Source organism: Lissotriton vulgaris, chromosome 4_1 (genome assembly GCF_964263255.1).
Source record: "Lissotriton vulgaris chromosome 4_1, aLisVul1.2, whole genome shotgun sequence".
Taxonomy (NCBI): Eukaryota; Metazoa; Chordata; class Amphibia; order Caudata; family Salamandridae; genus Lissotriton; species Lissotriton vulgaris.
The window spans coordinates 549,620,895-549,641,520 of NC_141691.1; the positions used below are offsets into that span (position 1 = coordinate 549,620,895).

The 20,626-nt window shown below is 44.7% G+C and overlaps 1 protein-coding gene across 1 annotated transcript in view; it reads left to right on the forward strand.

Moving 5' to 3' along the window:
• Positions 1-20,626, forward strand: part of GLB1 (galactosidase beta 1) — a 277,016-nt gene that overhangs the window by 124,705 nt on the left and 131,685 nt on the right. Inside the window, exon 10 of the mRNA XM_086964687.1 lies at positions 3,560-3,672. Coding sequence (XP_086820813.1) covers positions 3,560-3,672 — 113 coding nt within the window. The remainder of the gene's footprint in view (positions 1-3,559; positions 3,673-20,626) is intronic.

The window sequence follows — 20,626 nt, forward strand, 5'->3', positions numbered from 1 at the left end:
CTAAAATGAATTTATTTACCATGGGTGAACAAAAATTAACTGCCTATCATCATGCGAAAGCTCTCAAAAACCAATGAAGGCAATAAATTATAGCTTCTTCCACAATTATTTATTTAGAAATACTTGTTCATTTTTAAATGAATTACTACTCCTAACACTAAGCATAAAATGGGTATTCTAATAGCTGCGTGGGCTCGCTGTTAAATTGTTTTGGATTAATTCCACATCTATTCCACATAAATGTACATGTATTTTTGCCTCATACCAAATCTGTCCGTTTTAAACAAAATGTTCAACCCAATAAGTCAAGCTCATTACAAATATAACAACTCCGTGGAAAGAGCTCGAAATTGGATGCTGGTGACTCTGTGGAAACTGTTTAACACTCACCTGTCATATTCTGTAGATGCTGGCAAAATGAATTTTTAGCTAATTAGCACCTAGTCTATGGATCTCATGCAAAAACAAAAAAGTTTCAGAAAGAGACAATTATAGCAGCATTTTATTTATCAGCATTCCTCTTAAACTGGGACTGGAAAAAAATCTTTGGTTCTGGGAGGAGTTGATAATTGTACAATTGTACAAAGGCCACCTCTCATTCACCCTGCATTTCAGGTCCATCTAAAGCTGCCAGGAGCGTTCCAAAGTACACTGACTGGAGGCGGTCCAAAACAGCATGTTCTTGCTTTTATAAAGTTTTTTCTAACCTATTATTTTGTGACTTGCAATGTTGTAAATGTATTTTCATATTCAACAGTTAAACATAAATATGTTTGATTTTCATAGTAAGAATTGTTTTATAAATAAAATGTAGACCTAATGTTTAAATTATTGAAAGATATCTGGCCCTTGGTCTGGGTATTTCTGAACAATTCTTGACTAGAATATCTTTGTCCAGTTTTTAATTTACCTGAGTGTAGAGATGATGCTAACTTCTAAATACATAGTCATTGTAAAGGACAGCCTTTGTGGTGATGGTGCAAATTGCTTGGTGCCTCTGTAGAGAAGGTAAAAACTCAGTGGCGTTATTGTGATGGACTTTTCAGGCGTGGGCAAAACACAGCACCTGTTTTAGGCACCAGCAGTGTATAAAGTGAATTCATTTAACCCAATATTTCTCTAAGTTAGTGCTTTATTCTTAAAAAGCACATCTCAGAAAGAGCCAAATCTTGTTCACTATTTCTGAGCTGTTCTATCTGAAAATAAAGCGCTAACTCACTGACTTTTTGGGATACGTGCATTTTCTCTATCCAATCAAGTTCATAAAACAGGCCCTTGGCTCTGCATAAAAAAAAACATAGTTATTCAGCCCCTTTTATAAACACAGCATTCCAAATGGGGAAACTGGTGTCACTAGGAAAGATTCCTTTATCCAAAGCAGTACATTTTGTGATTGAAGAAAAATTCCAGGAGTGAATAATGGTGGCAAATCAACTCACTTGAAAAGAACTCTGAAATATCAGAGGCCTGACGGATTGGGCAAAGTTTGTTGCAATACTTGGGGCCTGATTCCGATGTTTGCGGTCGGACCGCCAACAGCCCGTCAGTGGCATTCCAACTGCCAACAGCACTTCAGTCCAACTGCCATAGTCTGTTGCTAGCAGTCGGACCCACAGCTGTCGGATGTGACACAACCGGCTCTGCCAGGTTCATAGATCTCGACGGTGCGGCAGTTGGAGGAGCGTCCCAGAATGGCGGTGGTGCAGAGGCAGGCACTGCGGCGGGATTGCAATATCCCTTTATGCCAGCATTTTCATGGTGGGAACCCTGCAATGAAAAGGTTGTTCGAAAGGGTTCTGGGGGCCATAAACAAAGCCATCGGCTGTCGTGGGCCAATTACAAGTGGCCCTGGGGGAACATGTAGTGCCCCTACTCATCTCCGTGCACCGTGTGCCATTCACGACATTGTACATGGCACATGATGCACGAACGTGCAGGAGGTGCTGCATGGCAGTGAAATGTGCTGCAACACTTTTTCATAGCCGCAGCATCCCCCCGCCATTGTACCGACGACTTTCTGACCCCTAGCCCAGTGGTCTTATCGAAATACGACAGTCAGACCACTACATGCTCATTGGGCGGTCTACTGACTGCCGCAATATTAGCCGGGTATCCGACTGCCGGACATCAGAAACATAGGCCCTTAGTCTTTCTCATTGCATAGTGAGAACTTAGAAGACAAAATATAGAGATGATAGCTGACACATCAATATTAATTACATTAATCAATTGTTTTTTTGAAAAGCCTGCAACCAATATTTATTTTTACCAAATTCACCCAGTTCTCTCTGCACGTAGAGCCAATTATTTTACTGTGCCCAGCATTGTGGTAATTAATTTGATTGGAAATTAATCCCTGCATGTTACTACCCATCCACAGTGGCATAGGGAATCAACTTGCAATCTCACGCTTAAAGTGAGACCCACTATTACAGATATCCATGGTATTGGTCGCACCAATTGCAGAAATGCCTCCTTGCTACTCTTGGCCTCTCATAACTAGAGCATGAGTCTTTTAAAGGTGTTCCTTGTGCGGCACTGCCAAGAACACTAAACTATTTGTTTTCTTTTTAAATCTTCTTTAAGATCTTCACCAATTGCCCAGAGCAGAGTGCATTTAGCCTATATGTTTCTTGAGGCAAAAGATAGCAATACGACTATCATGTCCACACCGCTACATAACAGCATCGCATTGCTTGGCGAAGTCAAGTAGGCAGGCATGGCTGCTCATATATTAAATGTGTGCCTCAATGCCTGATTCTTTGACCGAAGCTTAAGTGTAACACTCCTCACTGGACGTGTGTCTCGACAATATACAATGGCTAGTTTATTCACTACTGGCTTTTTGAAATGGTAGTCTCAGATATAGAAGATCAGCTTCCCTAGCTGTCTGCTAACATTTCTTACAATCATTGTAACGGAAGCTGACCAATATGCCAACTCTTGGAGCCGTCATAATAGCATTAGAAACACAAACGCATATATACTGGCCCCAAATCTTCAACTACACCATCTATGAGTGCGTGTTTAAGAACAAGCAATGGGGACTCCACTTGGTTTCTCTTGCCAATGATTATTCGCTACCTATTTCTTCTTTGACAATGCTTGAATGAAGAACTCCTGGTTCTATCCCCTTCACTATGGGTATTCAGTAGTCCATTTATCATCGGCAACGTGACAACTCTGGTTTTATTCACTCACACACACACACTCATAATAGTGATAACGCAGTAAGGGGAGGGTATGCTAATTGGTGATGCACTCATCTTTTAACATAATACACTGCTTTTTAGGAAGGAGTGAATACCTTTAGTGCAAAGTGTTAGTGAGGTTGAAATGAAGGCAGCGTCAGCCACTAATGCTCATATGGAATTTAGAAGACTTGACAATGGTCAGTTATATGTGTAACCTTGAATTGTCTTCACGTTTCTTCATAACCAACTCTGGGCTTTAGCAAGAAGGAAACACAGCCACACATTTACGATATGTATTAAATGTATATCACATCTGATCTAATATTACTGTTTTTGGGTAAAATGTTATGTTGTATAATTTTTAGGAGCAAATACACCATATGCACCCCAGCCCACCAGCTATGATTATGATGCTCCCTTGTCTGAAGCAGGAGACCTGACAGAAAAATATTTTGCTATAAGAGACGTTATCCGAAAGGTGAGTTGGAATGAGTATGATAGTGTGTGGGGTTTTGCATAATGTCGGACGGCTACAAGAGCAGCATGATTAGGGGATAGCTATATGTTTCCAGAAGTCCTCTCTCATTGTGTCATTTATACCCCCAGAAAACTACACTGGAAGGTAATACACTGATGCTCCCCTGACATATATGGATCATGGCATGCTGAAGCTGGGACAGCTTCCATCTCAGTGACACAGGTCTTCCCCAAAGCCCCATTCTGGTTGAGGCACAACACCTCTGATTTTTACTGTGTTCATTCCAGAGTATAACATCCACTGAAGCAGGAGTGCATGTTTAGAAACACAGTATTTTTACGTAAATATAAATACTTACCATAACCATAGTGGGAAGCCTAGTGGCAACGACCACTTGCGTATATGAGATTCAGGAAAAACAGGTTGTGTGTTAAAAGGTTTAGTGAGCATCCAGCTGGAAAGGGACACGTCCTAACTAGGAGATTTTTCTTATGAGTATTCACTTTAAGTGGCTGTGAGACAATCAAGTCTGCCCTATTTGTGTATTTGCAGCTTTGTATAGCACATACTATAGCCAGAGGTATTAGTGCTTCACAGTCTCAATAGGAACGTTAACTAGTAAAGATAGACCAGAATTTCTTGCATTTGGGTTTCAATAAGGTTATATAGCGGAAAATCTTATTCTATTTAGAGAGGAATACAGTTCGTACAGCAGTTTGCTTAGAAGGTAATTCTGTATTAGTAATGCTTATGTTTGTTTTGAAAGGTTTAACCAAGGGATTTGTCCATATCCCTCGAGGTATCAAGTTCAAGATTCCGGTTGCACTCCAGAGAAGAATCAAGAGATAATTCTCAGTTTTTTTTAATATGGGAGGTTCTATAATTCTAGATTCATGAATTTGGCACTACACAGATATCCTATGCTTCACAGAGAGTGAGATTTTGTGCTGATTCTTCAAGGTGACATAGTGCAAGGCTTTGTGCATAATACATGTTATTTTGAGTATTCTTCTTGCTTCTATTGGGAGCCAACTGAGGGTGATAAACATAGGAGTGATGTGTTGGAAGCATCTCACTTCTGATCTCTGTCTCACTGCAGTATTGAGGAGGGTTTTAATCTGAACCAGGTGTGTTTTGGGGAATTTTATGGGAAGTGCATTACTATAGATGAGCCTTGAGATGACTTGGGATTGTACCATTTTCCTAAAATCGTCATCTGGAATGAAGGGGTTGATATTTATGACGTGTGATTTGTGCTGTGCACATTGTTCTATATAGAAAATAAGGAGGTCCAAATGGTCATTCTTTTGTCACAGAGGAAAAGATACAGAAATATATTATACCAGCTGCCAAATCAATTGGTCAATGTATGAGAGAGATACCTATGCATATTTACCAGGGAAACAAAAGACAACTCTTCGTTATAGAGATCAAATCAATATTATTTATATTTTGGTATAAACCAATAATGTTTTCAGCCATTGAGACGTGAATTCTGTAGGATGCTCAAAGAAAGTGCATAGAAAGGTGTTTATGTTAGGGTGCTCATGAGCAAAGTGAAATAGAAGCAACAGAGTAAATAAAAGTTCTAATTTTTGGAAAAAACACTGGTTGATATGCCTACAAGGTAAGGACCAGTGTAGTAGGCCTGTTTGAAAAGAAATACTCTTTTTTTTATATAATATCCTTATATCTTTCAAGCCTGTTTTCAGGGCGTAATGTTCATGGAATCCAAATTCACCTTCCCAGAAGGGCTGAGCATGTCAATCCAGGCCAAGATATTGAGAAAGTTGATGTTTCAAGTGCACTCTGTTATGGCATTTATGTGCCACTATAGGTTCAGATTGTTGTTGTGATGCAGAGAAATATAGTACATTGACTAATCCTGGGGATTGCAATCTAGTATTATTCGAAAGACCAGACAGTATTTCACAGGTTTGAACATTGAATAAGGAAGATAATGAGAAACTCCGTCTTCATATGGGTTTAGGTTCAGGTGGGTGAAGGATATTCAAGCCTGGGTGTCCTTTAGGATTTGCTCTAGAAAGAGTATGTCCTCTTGAGACTAACATTTTGAATATAGCTGAGAGGCTCAACTGTTTTAAGATTGTGGGCAGAGGCTGAACATGGTTGGGAATAGAGTTGAGTCTTTGACTCCTGGTGCCACGTAGGGATGCCTGGGTTTAAATCCTGCGGGGCCTGCCGCCGTACAATGTCGGTGGCCGACCCCCATGGCGTCTGTCTCTACTGTCTGGAGTGCGACCATGACTCCCAGTCATGATCGGACTGTCTAGCCATGGCTCCAAAGGCTTTGCAGGAGCAGTCCCGAAAGCTGCTGGAGGCCAGGCAGTCGTCTCCACGCCGTTCAAGGTCCAGGGGTCGCTCAAGGGACCAACCGCAGAGCCTTCTTCATTGCTCCTCGGTTCGAAGTCTTCACCCTCAGAATCGGGTAAGAGACGTCACAAGAATATGTAGAAGAAGCCTGTTCGATCTCCGATGTCCCCGCGTCGGTCCTCGGACACGGAGGCAAGGGGTCCTTCCCCTGCAGCTCCGTTGGAGCCTGGCAGTCCGCCAGCCTACCCGCCCTATCCGGGTCCGTTGGCGACTCCGGCCCAGGTGCAAGAGTTTCTTGCCGCCATGGACCGACTCTTCAGGCCTAGGGCTCCCGCCCTTGTGCCTTCGGGCCCTGCGGTCTGCGGTCCCTATTGAGGGCTGTTGCTTGCCACCGGCTCCGCCATCGGTGCGGCCGATGGCTCCGGCCCCGGCACCGCAAGGTCCTCCACTGGCGGCTCTGGCGCCACAGGGTCCTCCGCCAGTTGCTCCGGCACCCCCTGCAGCTCCGTTCCCGGCGCCTGCATGGGCTCCGTTCGTCCCACCTCGACCCTTGCCTGAGTTTCCGGGCAATTTTGCCCCGGCCTAGGACCCTAGTTGGGACATGGAGCCGGATCTGCGCCTTTCCCGATGCCGTTTGAGCATTTGTTTTCCCCTGTGCCTCCCTCATCGCTGCCACCTGTGCCTCGGGCCGTGGATGAGGGGGATGACTGGGAGGGGTCGGAAGACCCTCTTGCATGGCAGTGCGTGTCTGAACATGAATGGGCAGAGGACTCGGAGGATGCAGGTGGCCTTGACCTCTCCTCTGACCCTGGGTTTATGTCTCCTCCAGCTGTCATTGAGGAAGGCACCACATCCGTAGAGCAGCTGAGGTTCTTGACCTTGATCTGCCTACTGTTACCCTTAAAACTAACCTCCTTATTGAAGTGCTTCAGCCGACTGCAAGTTCTAAGGAACCTCTGCTTCCGTTCAATGAGGCCTTGACCAGCCACTGGGGTTCCGGTGGATAAAAATGTGGCCAGGCGTCTTCGCCTGGCACTGGCTGACCCTACCTTTTTGACAAATCATTCCACCCCGGAGAGCCTGGTTATTCAGTCCTCCACTTCCCAGAGCGCATTCCCTACCGCTCCGCCAGATAAGGAATCTAAGAAGCGGAGGGGAAGGATGCCACGGAGTTCGCCATTCTGTGTGGGCTGGACACCGCAGACTCTTTGGGGAGAGCCATCTCCACAACGGTGGCCTTGCGTCACCATTACCATGCCTGGCTGCGGTCTACGGGATTTTCAGGGGATGTCCCGAGTTCCCTCATGGACATGCCTTTTGATGGTACTCGCCTGTTTGGTGATAAGGCAGACAGTGCACTGGAGCGTTTCAAGGACTCTCGGGCTACGGCCAAGTCCTAGGGTCTCTCCACCACACGCCCGGCCACGTTTACCTGTCGTTCCTTTTGTGGCCATGGAAGGGGTGCCCCTACACGTTCGTTCAGCCACAAGCCTGCGCAGAACCAACCTCCATGCAGCCGCGGTTGTGGAGTCAGCGTGCGGGTCAGTCCACTTCCTCTCCTGCAGCATCCGCCTCAAAACCGTCTAGTCCGAGCTTTTGGGTGCACCCTACGCCGGTGGGCGGCAGGATTCAACATCACCTCCCCCACTGGCATTCTGTCACTTCGGACAGGTGGGTGCTGCAAATTGTCCGCAGGGGTTACTCCTTCCCCTCGGAGTCTGCCCCGCAGCCATGCCATCTCACTTCCACTGCATGTCGGGGGATCACTTTGCGCTTCTCCAACAGGAAGTTATGGCCCTCTTGGCCAAGGGGGCCATCCAGCACGTTCCAGGGCCAGAAGTAGGACATGGTTGTTATTCCCACTACTTTCTGGTCTCCAAGAAGGACAAAAGGGGCCTGCACCCCATATTGCACCCCAGGAACGTCAATCACTTCCTCCGGAAGGAAAAGTTCAGGATGTTGACTCTGGCTCAGGTCTTGGCTGCCCTCGACCCTGGAGACTGGATTGTAGCGTTGGACTTGCAGGACGCATATTTTCACATCCCCGTCCCCCTGGCCCACCGGCGTTAGCTGCGGTTCACGGTAGGCCAGGAGCATTTTCAGTTTGCCATGTTCCCCTTCGGCCTTACCAGCGTCCCTTGGGTGTTCACGAAAGTGATGGCAGTGGTCGCAGCTCATCTGCACAGGTCAGGGGTGTCAGTCTTCCCCTACCTCGATGACTGGTTGTTGAAGGCGGGCTCGCCCCAGGCAGTCGTCACCCACCTTCAGACTACAGTCGACCTCCTGTATTTGCTGGGGTTCTCCATCCACATGACGAAGTCGCACCCGAGTCCCTCTCAGAAGCTCCCCTTCATCGGAGCGTTCCTGGATTCGGGTTTATCATCCCGAGCAGCGAGTCCGGGATGTTCAGGCTATGATTCCGATCTTTCAGCCTCTATCCCGGGTTTCAGTCAGGATGACCCTCCGGCTCCTGGGCCTGATGGCTTCCTGCATCCTGCTAGTACAACATGCCAGATGGCATATGCAGGCTCTGCAGTAGGACCTGAAGTTCCAGTGGGCACAGCATCAGGGCAACCTGTCCGATCATGTCCGGATCTCGGAGGGCACTGCATGACACTGCACGACAATTGCAGTGGTGACTCACGAATCTCGATTGGGTCAATGGCAAATCCCTCTACCTTCCCCAACCGGAGCACACAGTGGTGACGGATGCGTGACGGATGCGTCCCTTCTGGGATGGGGACGCCACTTGGGAGCGGCGGAGATGAGAGGCCTCTGGTCTCCAGCGGAATCCCGCCTCCATAGCTTCGGGCGATCCAACTTGCACTGAAGGCATTCCTTCTCTCTATCCGGGGAAATGTAGTGCAGGTGTTCACGGACAACATCACCGCTATGTGGTATTGCAACAAACAGGGCGGGTGGGGTCGTGGACCCTATGTCAGGAGGCTCTGCGCCTCTGGACATGGCTGGAACATCAAGGCATTACCTTGGTGGTTCAACACCTGGCAGGTTTTCTGAATGCCAGGGCGGAAGAACTCAGCCACCGGTGCTTGATGGATCACGAATGGCGTCTGACCTCTGACGTGGCGCCAGGTCTCTTTCTACAGTGGAGAGAGCCTTGGTTAGATCTATTCGCCACCAAAGACAACGCACAATGTCATCAGTTCTACGCGTTGGAATTTCCAAGGCGGCACTTGCTCAGCGGCGCTTTTTGTTGCGAGTTGAGTTGTGGTCTCTTGTACGCCTTTTCGCCTATACCCCTTCTTCCCAGAGTGCTGAAGAAGATTTGGCGTGACCGGGCCCAAGTCATCCTTGTGACTCTGGATTGGGCACGAAGATACTGGTATCTCGAGCTACTCAACATGGCGATCGATCCCCCAATCCGACTGCCTCTTCAGGAGGATCTTCTGTCGCAGCAGCAGGGGACGGTCCTCCTCTCGAACCTGCCCAGCCTCCACCTCCATGCGTGGAGATTGAGCGGCGACAGTGGACAGCTTTCGATCTTCCTCCCGAAGTCTGTGATGTCATTCTGGCAGACAGGCGTCCCTCCACTAAGATGGTATACACCTGCAGGTGGAACAAGTTTGTGCATGGTGCACAGCAAAGGTTGTGGATCCCCTTTCTGCCCCTCTTTCTGTGGTCCTTATTTTCCTTCTCACTTTGGCCCAGCGGGGCTCTGCTCTGAGCTCTATCAAAGGTAATCTTTCGGCCATCTCCGCCTTTCTACGGCTTTTAGATCAGCCTTCTCTTTTTAAGTCCCTGGTTGTTAACCATTTTCTGAAAGGCATTACGCACACGTTTTCTCATAATGCCTCAATGGGACTTAAACTTTGTCTTTACATATCTGATGTGCGCTCCCTTCAAGCCCCTTCATAACTGTCCTTTGCGTCCTCTCTCTCTCAAGACGGCTTTCCTGGAAGCTATCACCTCTGCCAGAAGAGTGAGTGAGCTCCAGGCTCTTTCTTCCAAACCTCCTTTCCTTTCTGATCATCCAGACAAGATGGTTTTAGAGGACCCGTCCTTCTTTCTTGCCAAAGGTTGTCACGCCTTTCCACATCGGGCAGACCATTACTTTGCCCACCTTCTTTCTGCCTCCGCATCCTTCAAAAGAGGAGGAGCAGCTCCACCATCTGGACCCAGAACGTGCGCTCTTGTTCTATCTGAAGGGCACACAACAGTTCCGGGTGGATGACCAACTTTTTGTTGGCTACTTGGGCACCAAAAAAGGTCGGCCCGTGCACGAACAACCATCTCTCGGTGGGTCGTTCTGTGCATCAAAGCATGTTACTCATTGGCTAAGAAGGAGCCTCCTGTGGGGTTGTGTGCCCATTCTACCAGGGCAACAGCAGCCACTACTGCCTTGGGACGTGGCGTTCCCTTGCAGGACATTTGTCAAGCAGCTACGTGGGCCTCGCTGCACATGTTTACCAAGCATTATTGCCTTGACAGTCAAGTCCGGAGAGACGGCTTCTTTGGCCGTTTGTTCTCCGTCACTTTCTGGTGTAATCTTGTTCGCAGACCCACCACCGGGGTTGATATTGCTGGAGTATCTATTCTAAGGTAAGGAATCTATCACCAACGTGTCTCATTCAGATGGACAAGTTACTACTTCTGTAACGATATATCTGTAAGAGACATTAGTTAGTGACGGATTCCTTACCGCCTAACCCATCCTCCCCATTCTGCAAACTGATTTCTAGGGTCAAGGACCTCCCTTTCAGGGCCCTAGTTTCATGGCACCAGTGGTCAGTTTCTTGCATGGCTCTGCGTTCCTGGCGTGGATAGTCGTGTGCAGAACTGACTTCCGCGCGCATGGGTGGCGCCTAAGTAGTCTCCGTGATGTCATCTCGGCGCATACGATGCCAGCGACGGACGCGGAGCCGCACGACTCCACCTACCTACGCGCAGTGGTGCTGCTGACGAAAAACTTTCCTGATCCAGTCTGACCCCTGGGGATATTCTAAGGTAAGGAATCTATCACTAACTAATGTCTCTTACAGATATATCGTTAAACAAGTAGTAACTTGTGCGTTTAATAACGTACAGAAATGAAGATTGAACATTCTCTAATTGGTATCTGAGACTTGCATCATAAAGTTACTGTTATTGTAGATAAAGATTGACACTGCTGTTTTGAAGTGAGTGGACAGTGCTATCGAGATTTGAAGTTCATCCGAGATATTCGTAATGCGTGTGAAATACAGATAGCTATTGAAAAGTTCTTTCTAGCCAGAGGTGCAGTGGGAGAGAAAACCACACCAGTCTTCCAAACTCCTTTTCTTGTACCATAGAAGTGGTCTTCGGAAAGGGTCTCGGGGAATTTCCCTGAGTAATCCGTGTTTATAGGCCTTCTTGCCATTTTTACAGAGTCCAGGGGGGTAGGAGTTTGACCCGTGCTCAAAACATTTAGAAGGTGGGTAAACATGTTTTATCTGCCATCTTTTTGGCACAGGACATAATCTGAGAAAGTGGTTAGAATGAGAAATGCCTCGTGGCCATGGATAAGTTAGTGGGTCACTTTGAAACTCTAAAAAGTAAATTTAATGGCTTGGTAATTTGGTACCTTCTGTTTAGACAATGCTAGAAACGTGCCATATTCGGCCTGAGGAGAGTAGAGAATATTAAAATCCTGATTTTGCAAGCAGGATTTTTAATTTGTCACTTTCCCAATATTTTTGTTGTTTCCTCACTAGACATGTATTCTGTTAATTTAATCCTAGCTAGGCATGTAGTCAATATAAACAGGGTGTTTAGTTGGGAGTCAAAACCAGATGCTATCATCATAAAACTGTGAAACTGCCCTATGCTGGTAACTGAATGTTCTCATTATTATAGTACAGTACATCTCTATGATAAGCATTCTCTATGTATTGATAGTGAACAACCTTGACTGAGGCCCGGTAGAACTGTTCTATGCAGCTATAGAAGAGTCTGGCTAGGTTTCACCCCCTTGGCCGTCACCTACCCAGCCGGACATCTGAGCAGGGGCGGTTCCTCTTTGAGGGCGTTGGGGCGTCGCCCCCCTTAATTGTAGCCCCCCAGTCCCTATTTGTGGCCCCTCTCCCCAGTATTAAACTTAAAACTCGCGCAATTATTTTTTTCTTGCCTGCAGAGTCCGCTTTTTTCAGCCTCGGGCCAGTTGTTAAGTGCTTGATGAAGGTGGGAGGGGCTGAACAGACTTCATGTTGCACTGTTGTTCCAGTCACGCACTCTTCAAAGTGGTAGTGAGCATGTCGGGTAGGGCGACACCCTTTCAGCGCCTAGCCCGACTTGCGCACAAGCTGCCTCTCTCACAGGCTCAACAGTGAGCCAGGGGTAGTCACAGCTGAATCCCCCATGTCTCCTAATGAGCGCTAACGTTGTCTGCCCAATCCAATCCCGACACTGCTTTTATGCTGTATGTTGATAACATAAAGCAAAGAGCAGTGTCTGGATTGGTGCTGGTACTAGGCCGTTGATGGTGACGTGAGGCATCCGCAGTGTCAGGTGCGTCTAAGCACTCACATGTTACTTGGTGTTCGGAGCAGTAAACCCTTTCTTTCTCCAGTCTGTTTCGAAACGGGGACCCCCTGCTCTGTCAGAAAAGCTGCTGGCCTGTGCAGCGTTTCAGACCGGTCGGGCTAAATTTGGCCTAAAGACCAGGTAAGAGTCGACTCTTTCCCAGATTAGGGACGGGGAGGGTGGTTTGCAGAGAGGCGCCAAAACCTCTTCTCGGCCTCTGTATTAGAAGCGTCCAACCGCAAAACCTCCCGATTGCAACCACATGTGGGACGCAGTCTCTATCAAACTGGAGCCAGGGAAACCTCCAGGTGAAATTATTAGCAGGGATAAAATAGCGAGGCCTTTCAGTGCAAACGTTCTGGAAACCCTTACCCCACATATAGAAAGAACGATTTCAGGATTCGACACTGCTGAGAAATCTAAATTACAGCCAGCAGGTTTGGGTGGAGCTGAGTCTGTGTGTGCGCAAAATGCAATTTGGTTCTTGTTAACTTGCCAAATAAAGTACATAATCACAATCCATTTTGGATAGATATAGCATGGTCCGTTCTGTGTGTCTGACGCAGCTCGTTTATGGCATTTGTGTAATAGATTTTTTTTGTGAGCGCCTGAGCTTTCTGCCAAGTCAATCAACCACCTTCCCTCCTTTCAAGGTCAGTAGGACAGAGAGGAGGGGGAGAGGTACCAGAAGGTGAGGGTAAGGACTGGATGCCTCTTCCTGTGGCGCGCCTGGACGGGGGGACCTTGGATGCTGAGGAAGAACACACGCTTGTGTGTTGTACCTTTTTGGCACACAGAGAAACCCACAACCGCGTGTCATTTGTCTGTAATGTGTGCAAACAGCTATGTCAAAATCTGTATGTAATGTTATGTGGTATGACAAAAGCGATTTATTTCTATATATGTTCATTTATTTACATAACGAGTTGTTTAGCCTGCTTCCAATCATCTAATTGTGACAACTGAGAGCGCTGAGATAAAACTATTTGCCCAGGATCATATATCTTGCTCAAGAGAAGAAGCCATGATTAGCACCAAGGTTTCCTTGTTCCTCCGTGGGCACTTTCACTTGAACTAGGCCACATATCTCCCTTATGTGCTGTTTGTGTAATGTGCGAGGTGTGCACGGCCCTTTTCTGCAGCTGGCACTCGTGGCACCCATATATGCCCTGGTACCTGGCCATTTTTGTCATGTGCATTGCACACCGATCACTGGCAGCCACGTGTGCACCTAGGGTGCTTCTACAAACAAGCACTGGCGTTGCCAATAGGTCTCGCAGTAGGAAAGTTGGAGCTATTGGTTTTGTAAATTATCTTTTATATTTATATATCGTTATTGGCATTGTCAATAACAATATATAAATATAAAATGTCATTTACAAAACCAATAGCTCCAACTTTCCAAATGCAAAACCTATTGGCAACACCAGTGCTTGTTTTTATTGTACTAAAGATTGTACAGTGACTACGTCTGGTAGTACAGGAACGCACTAGTGTTTTGGTATTTTGTGTTGTATTATTTTGATTGAGAATCTGCTGTCCTCTTTAAATAATGACTTTCTCTGCCAGGTTAATTGGCATATCAGACAGAACAACCCTATAGATTGCCTCATTATGTCGCCATCTGCATCTGTGATCCCATGTGGTTACTGCTTGTATTGACAATGCTAGGATCTTATATGAAATAAAAGAGATTAAGGTTCATACCACTAATGGTAGAATTCAAATGTCAATGCTCACAAGGCAAGACAAGAGGTGAGGGCCGTTTTGTTGCCAATGTACTTAGTGCAATCTGGAGCTGTTAGATTAAAAGTAATTAGCTTGCATCAAAAAACAAACTTGGACGAAGACACTTTTAAATGTCATTTAACAATGTGGAGTCTTTAGAGAATTTTACATAGAGCGTCACCTGTTTAGAATTTAGCACTCAGATGATATTCATTCAAATTCTTAAATATGGAACAAACTAGATATTAAATATGACTTAGAGACCAGATACACTTGCGGAACACCGCTGAATAGGGTAACTCTCTGAAAGAAAAGGACAGAATGGGACCCTTTCTGTTTCCTGGCTCAAAAAAGAATGGAAACCGTTTAAAGTCTTTTAATTGAAGTTAGGGACCCTAGCAGCTAAAAGGAACATGGTGATCACTATGTTAAATGCTGAAAAGAGGTTCAGCACAACTAAGAGTCAGCCAGAACCCTCCTCGGTGGCACAAGATGTCATGCCAAAAGTTTACTGATCTCAGTTTCATGCCAGGGCATGAACCCTGACTATATGGGAGACAAACCATTATCCTTTCAGTGATTACTGACCACCTCCCATTGGGGGGCATGAGTAACATTGGTGGCATGAAATCTGATGTAACATGGATTCACCTTTTCCTAAGGAGATTAGCGATTTCACAGTTACTTTTTATTTAATAACTAAAGATTTTAGTCGAAACTTTTAAGAGAAGATTTTAGGTTTGTAGTGATCTTGTGTTTTAATCTCCACGTTTTCAGTGGTTAAGATGCGGTGGCAGTCAATTTATGTTCTGTCTCAATATGTTAAACTGCACACCCTATGCAAAAAATTTTACCCTTAATTCCCATTTCTTTATACCTAAGTTAATCTGTTTAGTATGCTCCTGCAAAAGTGGGGTTTTGGCCGTGACCCCCGATTAATATATGCAAATTTGAGGCCATGGAAAAATCCGGCAATGTGCAGTGCACCACTGTGTCCCTAAGGCTTCTGCTGTTGAACCAACCTTCTGTTGATTCAATAAAAAATAAAAAAAATAAAACATGTACACGCAAATCAGTTTTTGTCAATTTCTATTATATGAATAATCAAAAGCATGGCCTCAACTAAATTCAATTGTCAAATACAATGATCATCATCAAATAAAACACGATTTTCAACTTGATAAAGCTCAAGTCATGTCAAAAACAAAATCCACATTTAAGAGTGTATTCACACATGACCCAATGCATTGCGGGTTATAGAAAACCCTTCTTCATCGGTACATATAAACAATTCACATTACAAATATACAGTGATGGTCAACGAATCGCTGCCTTCCTCAGGAACTGCAAAAATAAAAGAACAAAAACATATATCACTATACATATTCATCTTAGAGGATGAATCACAAGTGAGCGTTATTAGAATTTGCAACCACAGTGGCTAGTTAAAAAAAAAAAAAAGATTGATGACAGCGACTCGGACCGAGTGTGGTGCTCTGTTATATAAACGTGAACAGATCCATGCTCCCCGACGCTGTTTGGTGATTGTGAAGCTGAGGTTTAACAACAATAAATCCTCTGTGAAACGTGATTGTGTACATAACGGCTATCAGAAACCAAGACGTGTGGTGTCTGCTGTGCATTCCATTACAACGGTGACCTAAAAAACGTGCATGCGGTCACGAAACAACCAGTGAAGTGAAAACCAGTGTTATCCCATGAATGCTTACCCAAGGAGACCGATCCTTCGCCCAACGCGTATGCATGCCTCTTACCTAGATATACTGGCTTTGTGCATACGCTCTGAAAAACATAAAGCACCCATGTGCTTTATTCACTGATTCCAGTTAAAGTTTTCAAAGGAAGGATACGCGTTTCTTCAAAGTTATCCACGGCATACCCGTAGTGTATAGCAGAAGCGTTGATTAGCGACTCGACCCCGTGATCACAGAATGAACGTGAGTGCGTGCTGACGTACGTGTGTCCTTTTAAAGGGCAGTCAATCCTGAAACAAACTTTATTGAAAACCAGTGTATTGATGCTAATAAGAAACGAAATTAAGTGTCAAGGGGACATATCTCACCAACCTGAAAACAAAGAAAAAGATTAAATAAATAAAAGGACGAAATAAAACGACCTGAAATGTAATCCATTGGGCTGCACTTACAAAGAGAAAGTACATCCCGTGTGGTATGTAATACTGCCAATGTCTAAGAGACAAATAAAAACGTCGGTGGTGCCACCACAATTGGTGCATATATGAATGCAAATCCTTTACAAAGCATGGCAACAAATATCTATAGAAAACAACTATAAAACAAGTACAGAACGAAGGCAGGAAGGGGGAAAAGGAGGGACAAAGTGGGAGCCGTGGAATGAAGAAGGGAAAACGTGGAATGCCAAGAGGATGAAGACACATATGTTTCCAATTAGACTGAAGTCGATGAAGGGCGGCCGGGAAACTGAAAGTACGGCCGGCCACCGGCCAGCCATGAATAATTAGGGGAGGAGAAGCCGCACAGCACACGCTGGGAGAAGCCCTTTGATGTGCTGTGCGGCCGTGAAAAAATGCAATTAGGAGGGAGGGAGGGAGGCTGATGCGCGTGCTTGTTTGGTCACGTGATTCACGTGAACTCAAAGAAAACCGCACGAACGAAAGCCTTGGTTTCACGAGTATTTTTAGCACTTGAATTCTCGCTCCGCTCAATGCGCTTGCGTGCATTGATAGGTCGCGAGACCTAAAAAGAGGGCTCTACACACAGCTGCCTAGGGATCCTGGGACACCTCAGACAAGTATGGCACTTTAACCAACAACATAGTGTCACTGCGCATGCCCCTGCAATCGTTCATCACTGCCAGCCGCCATCAGTGCAGCTTCCATTGAGGGACAGCGTGCTGACACCCTAACTAAGTGTTTCCAAACTGGAGATCCATGCAGGAGGCTCTCTGCAGGGGTGGTGGGAAGGGATACCTTGCAGGGGGTATTGTGAGATTACTTTGTGAGGGGGCATGTTGCACTGGCTCTGCACCGAGGCATGTTGCTGAGGCATTGTACTGTGTTTTTTTTCAAGTCTATGTAAAACCATTGCGCTGGGATAAATGTACGGGGCACAGTGCAGGGCTATGTTATGTAGAGTAGCACAGTACAAGTTTGAAATCCAATGGTAATTTACAGGACTATTGTGCACTGGGCTATTGTGCATGGGTATGTTGAATAGTTATAATGAAGGAGTAATGTACTTAAGACTTTTTGTATGGGCAATGGACAGCAGCATCGTCCAGGGGTTTTGTGCATTGGTCATAATGAAGGGCGCCGAATAGAGAACAGAGTGCAAAGGCAATGCGTTTGTTTCTTGCAATGAAGCATGATGCAGGAACATCATGCAGGGGTATTTTCATGGCTTTTCGATGTGCAATATGATGGGTGCAATATGGGCACTAAAAACAGAATTGTTTACATGAAAGGTTTTCGACTTGACATCTCCCTCTATGCATTCCACACATGTAAAACGTAGTTTACAACCCATGTACATCCTGAGCTCAGTGTTTATGGCCTGACAAATGGCTTTGAGGAACCAGGCTTTTCAGCCCCTCCCATGCAAGCAACACATTGAAGTAATTTGTGAGGGCATGAACAAGGGGCCTGATAGTGTGTACAGCAGAGCAGATTGTCAATGGAAAAAAGCATGTATAGGCTCAGGGTGCAGTCTATGTGGTGTAAACTTTTGGAAAGAAAATCCCAGGAGGCCCCAGCCTTGCCTCTGATGCTAGACTTCGGACCAGGCCAGGGAGTTTAAAGTTAACATCTGTCCTGCATACTATCATTTGTACATTGCCAACATAAGATGCAGAACTGAAATGGCTTTTTACTTTCAAGAAATTGGTCAGGAAGGAATGGCAGCCACCGTGTTGCATGTCATCATGTGTTAATTAGAACTTACTGAAATATATCTAAAGGCTTTACATATTGCAAAAACAGGTTTATTTTGCAGTTTTATAGAGCGCTTTATTAACCTACTTGCTTTCTCTAATTTGCTTGAAAATGAATCATTTGCTCAATCATTTTCCCAAAATTTTTGTGGGGAAGAATCCCCTGAACACTCCTTATGGCAGTCAGCTCATTCGCTACCAGTCACTCATCCTGAACATTTACGCCCTACCACTTTCAAATGTCACCAGCCGCCACTGCATCTGACATTGTTTTCCTCGCGTCCCCGTTATGTTTTCTTCCCTCTATTTTTCCCTTATGTCTATACTTGGAATCTGTAACTGAAGTGATTTTGGAATCTGTGACTGAAGTGATCCTCATGTAAAGCGCTCTGATACCTAGGGGTCTAGCCAGCGCTATATAAAACTTTGCAAATAAATAAACTACTACTACAGTTTGTATCATAGTCAGAATCCTGAGAAAGACATTTCTAATTAATAAATAATATTTGTTTGGTGTCCGATTTCGCGGCACACTACAGACTGTGTTTACCTCGGATTAGCTAAACTTGGCCCAAACTCTATTTTGTAATTCAAAACATGCATCTGTTTCCTTTTCTCCACTCTCCATATGCAGCAAAATAAACGAATGTAAAAAGCTTTGTCATGTTGTTTATTTCGTATCAATAAAATATCTTTCTTGGTAAGCTTCAGATGAAGACCTTCCTATGAAATATTACTGTGTGAGGTTCTTTGTGCTTGATGCTTAGTGAGCCCATTCAGTTCCTAGGTCTGTCAATTGTTTTACATGTGACAAGATTTATACTGTCGCATCCAATGACAGTGTAGGAAATGTGACTAGCTTTTATTCATTTATGTATTGTGATTTGCTAAGCCAATGTATCGTTTTGGTATCCCATGCAGATTAAGTTTTTTCTGTATATTGTGCTGTAAAAGAGGGCTCCTTCTGGAGGTGATTCAGACTTCCTCTCCCTGTATCGTAGGGAGCAGACCTGAGTTATTGAGAGGGACCTTAAGTTACCTAATGTTGCATCTTTTAAGTAAAGCTTAATGATACATTTCCAATCTCTTCCTAACAAGGGGCACATTTCCTCATGTATTCTTGGGACAACACCACCCCAGATCCTGCATAGGTGATTTATCTAGATTATCTGATAAAATATCATCAATAGTTTTGGGAGAGAATGCGAGCAACACAATAGACCAAGAAATTAGATAAGATCTGGCGATAAATATTATCCCCTTCATTGGATCAGTCTACACTCTTGGTTCCTGTGGTCTAGACATATTGGATTACTGGCCGTGTTCCAGTGTTCCTGAAGCAGTTCCCAAACAGAGGAGTTGTGAGTATTAGTGGGTAAATGGATTGTAGCATTGACCGAATGCATTGTGGTACATGTCGTTTCTGGGTACATTTTATATTGGTTACATGAATTATGATGCGTTTGAGCTTTTTGGTTATGCGCTTTAAATTTTCAGGCTATTAGGCGTTTTAGTTATTTTGATGATTTTATTATGTTTTTGAGCTAGATTGCTAGGCTCACTATTATGGCAAATATCAAATTATTGAAATTGATGTCATTATTGTTGGGGTTATTTTGAGTATTTTCAAGAGTTACTAATAGTCAGTTGGTTTGTCGACTTTGAGATCACATTTTAGAGACTTAATAAGAAATATGAGTGATTGCAGATTTAAAGAAAATCAGAGGTGGATGAAGAAAGGGGAGAAAGGCGTAAGGCATGAAAGAAAAAGTTATGAGAAGCATCAGAGAAAGAAAATGCAGTCAGTGAATCAGAAATGCATGTAGTTATAGAGTTTCCTACGTGATGTGCATGATTGGGTGTGCATACATGTCCCTTGGAGTACATCTGATCTTCTTGCATTCCAACAAATTCTCTGAAGCTTGGAGAAAAGCCAAATAAATGACATAGAGAGATGGGTGATGCTTTTGAAGGTTCTTTAGACTGATTTGAACACATTCTTTGAAATACTGCTACTAGAAATCTGTGGGCAGAGTGCAAAGCTGCTGTGACTTGTCTGACTGAGGAACCTCCAACAGTACATCCTCTTAATATGTGGGCACCAGTGATTATGGAACAATATAGAAAGGCGATCAATCATCATAAACAAAAGATTCCAGAAGAAGAGGTGATTTTGTCAATCATCTTAAGAGCTACTCAAGAGCTGAAAGAGTCTGTGCATGAATATCACAAAAGATTAATGCAAATTTATAGAAAGTTTAGCGGCATAAAAAAATCCGCCACGAAAAGGCATTGGTGGTTTCGTATCAGCCTTTGTGTTAAGTTTACTTCTTATCTTTAGGAGGGCAGTACTGTACTGATTATTATGATTTAAAACAGAGGAAGCTGAAAGAGAAGCTCGTGAGTTCACAGACAAAGCATTTTCAGAGAAGTGGTATGAATCAGTTGATGGACCTGGGTT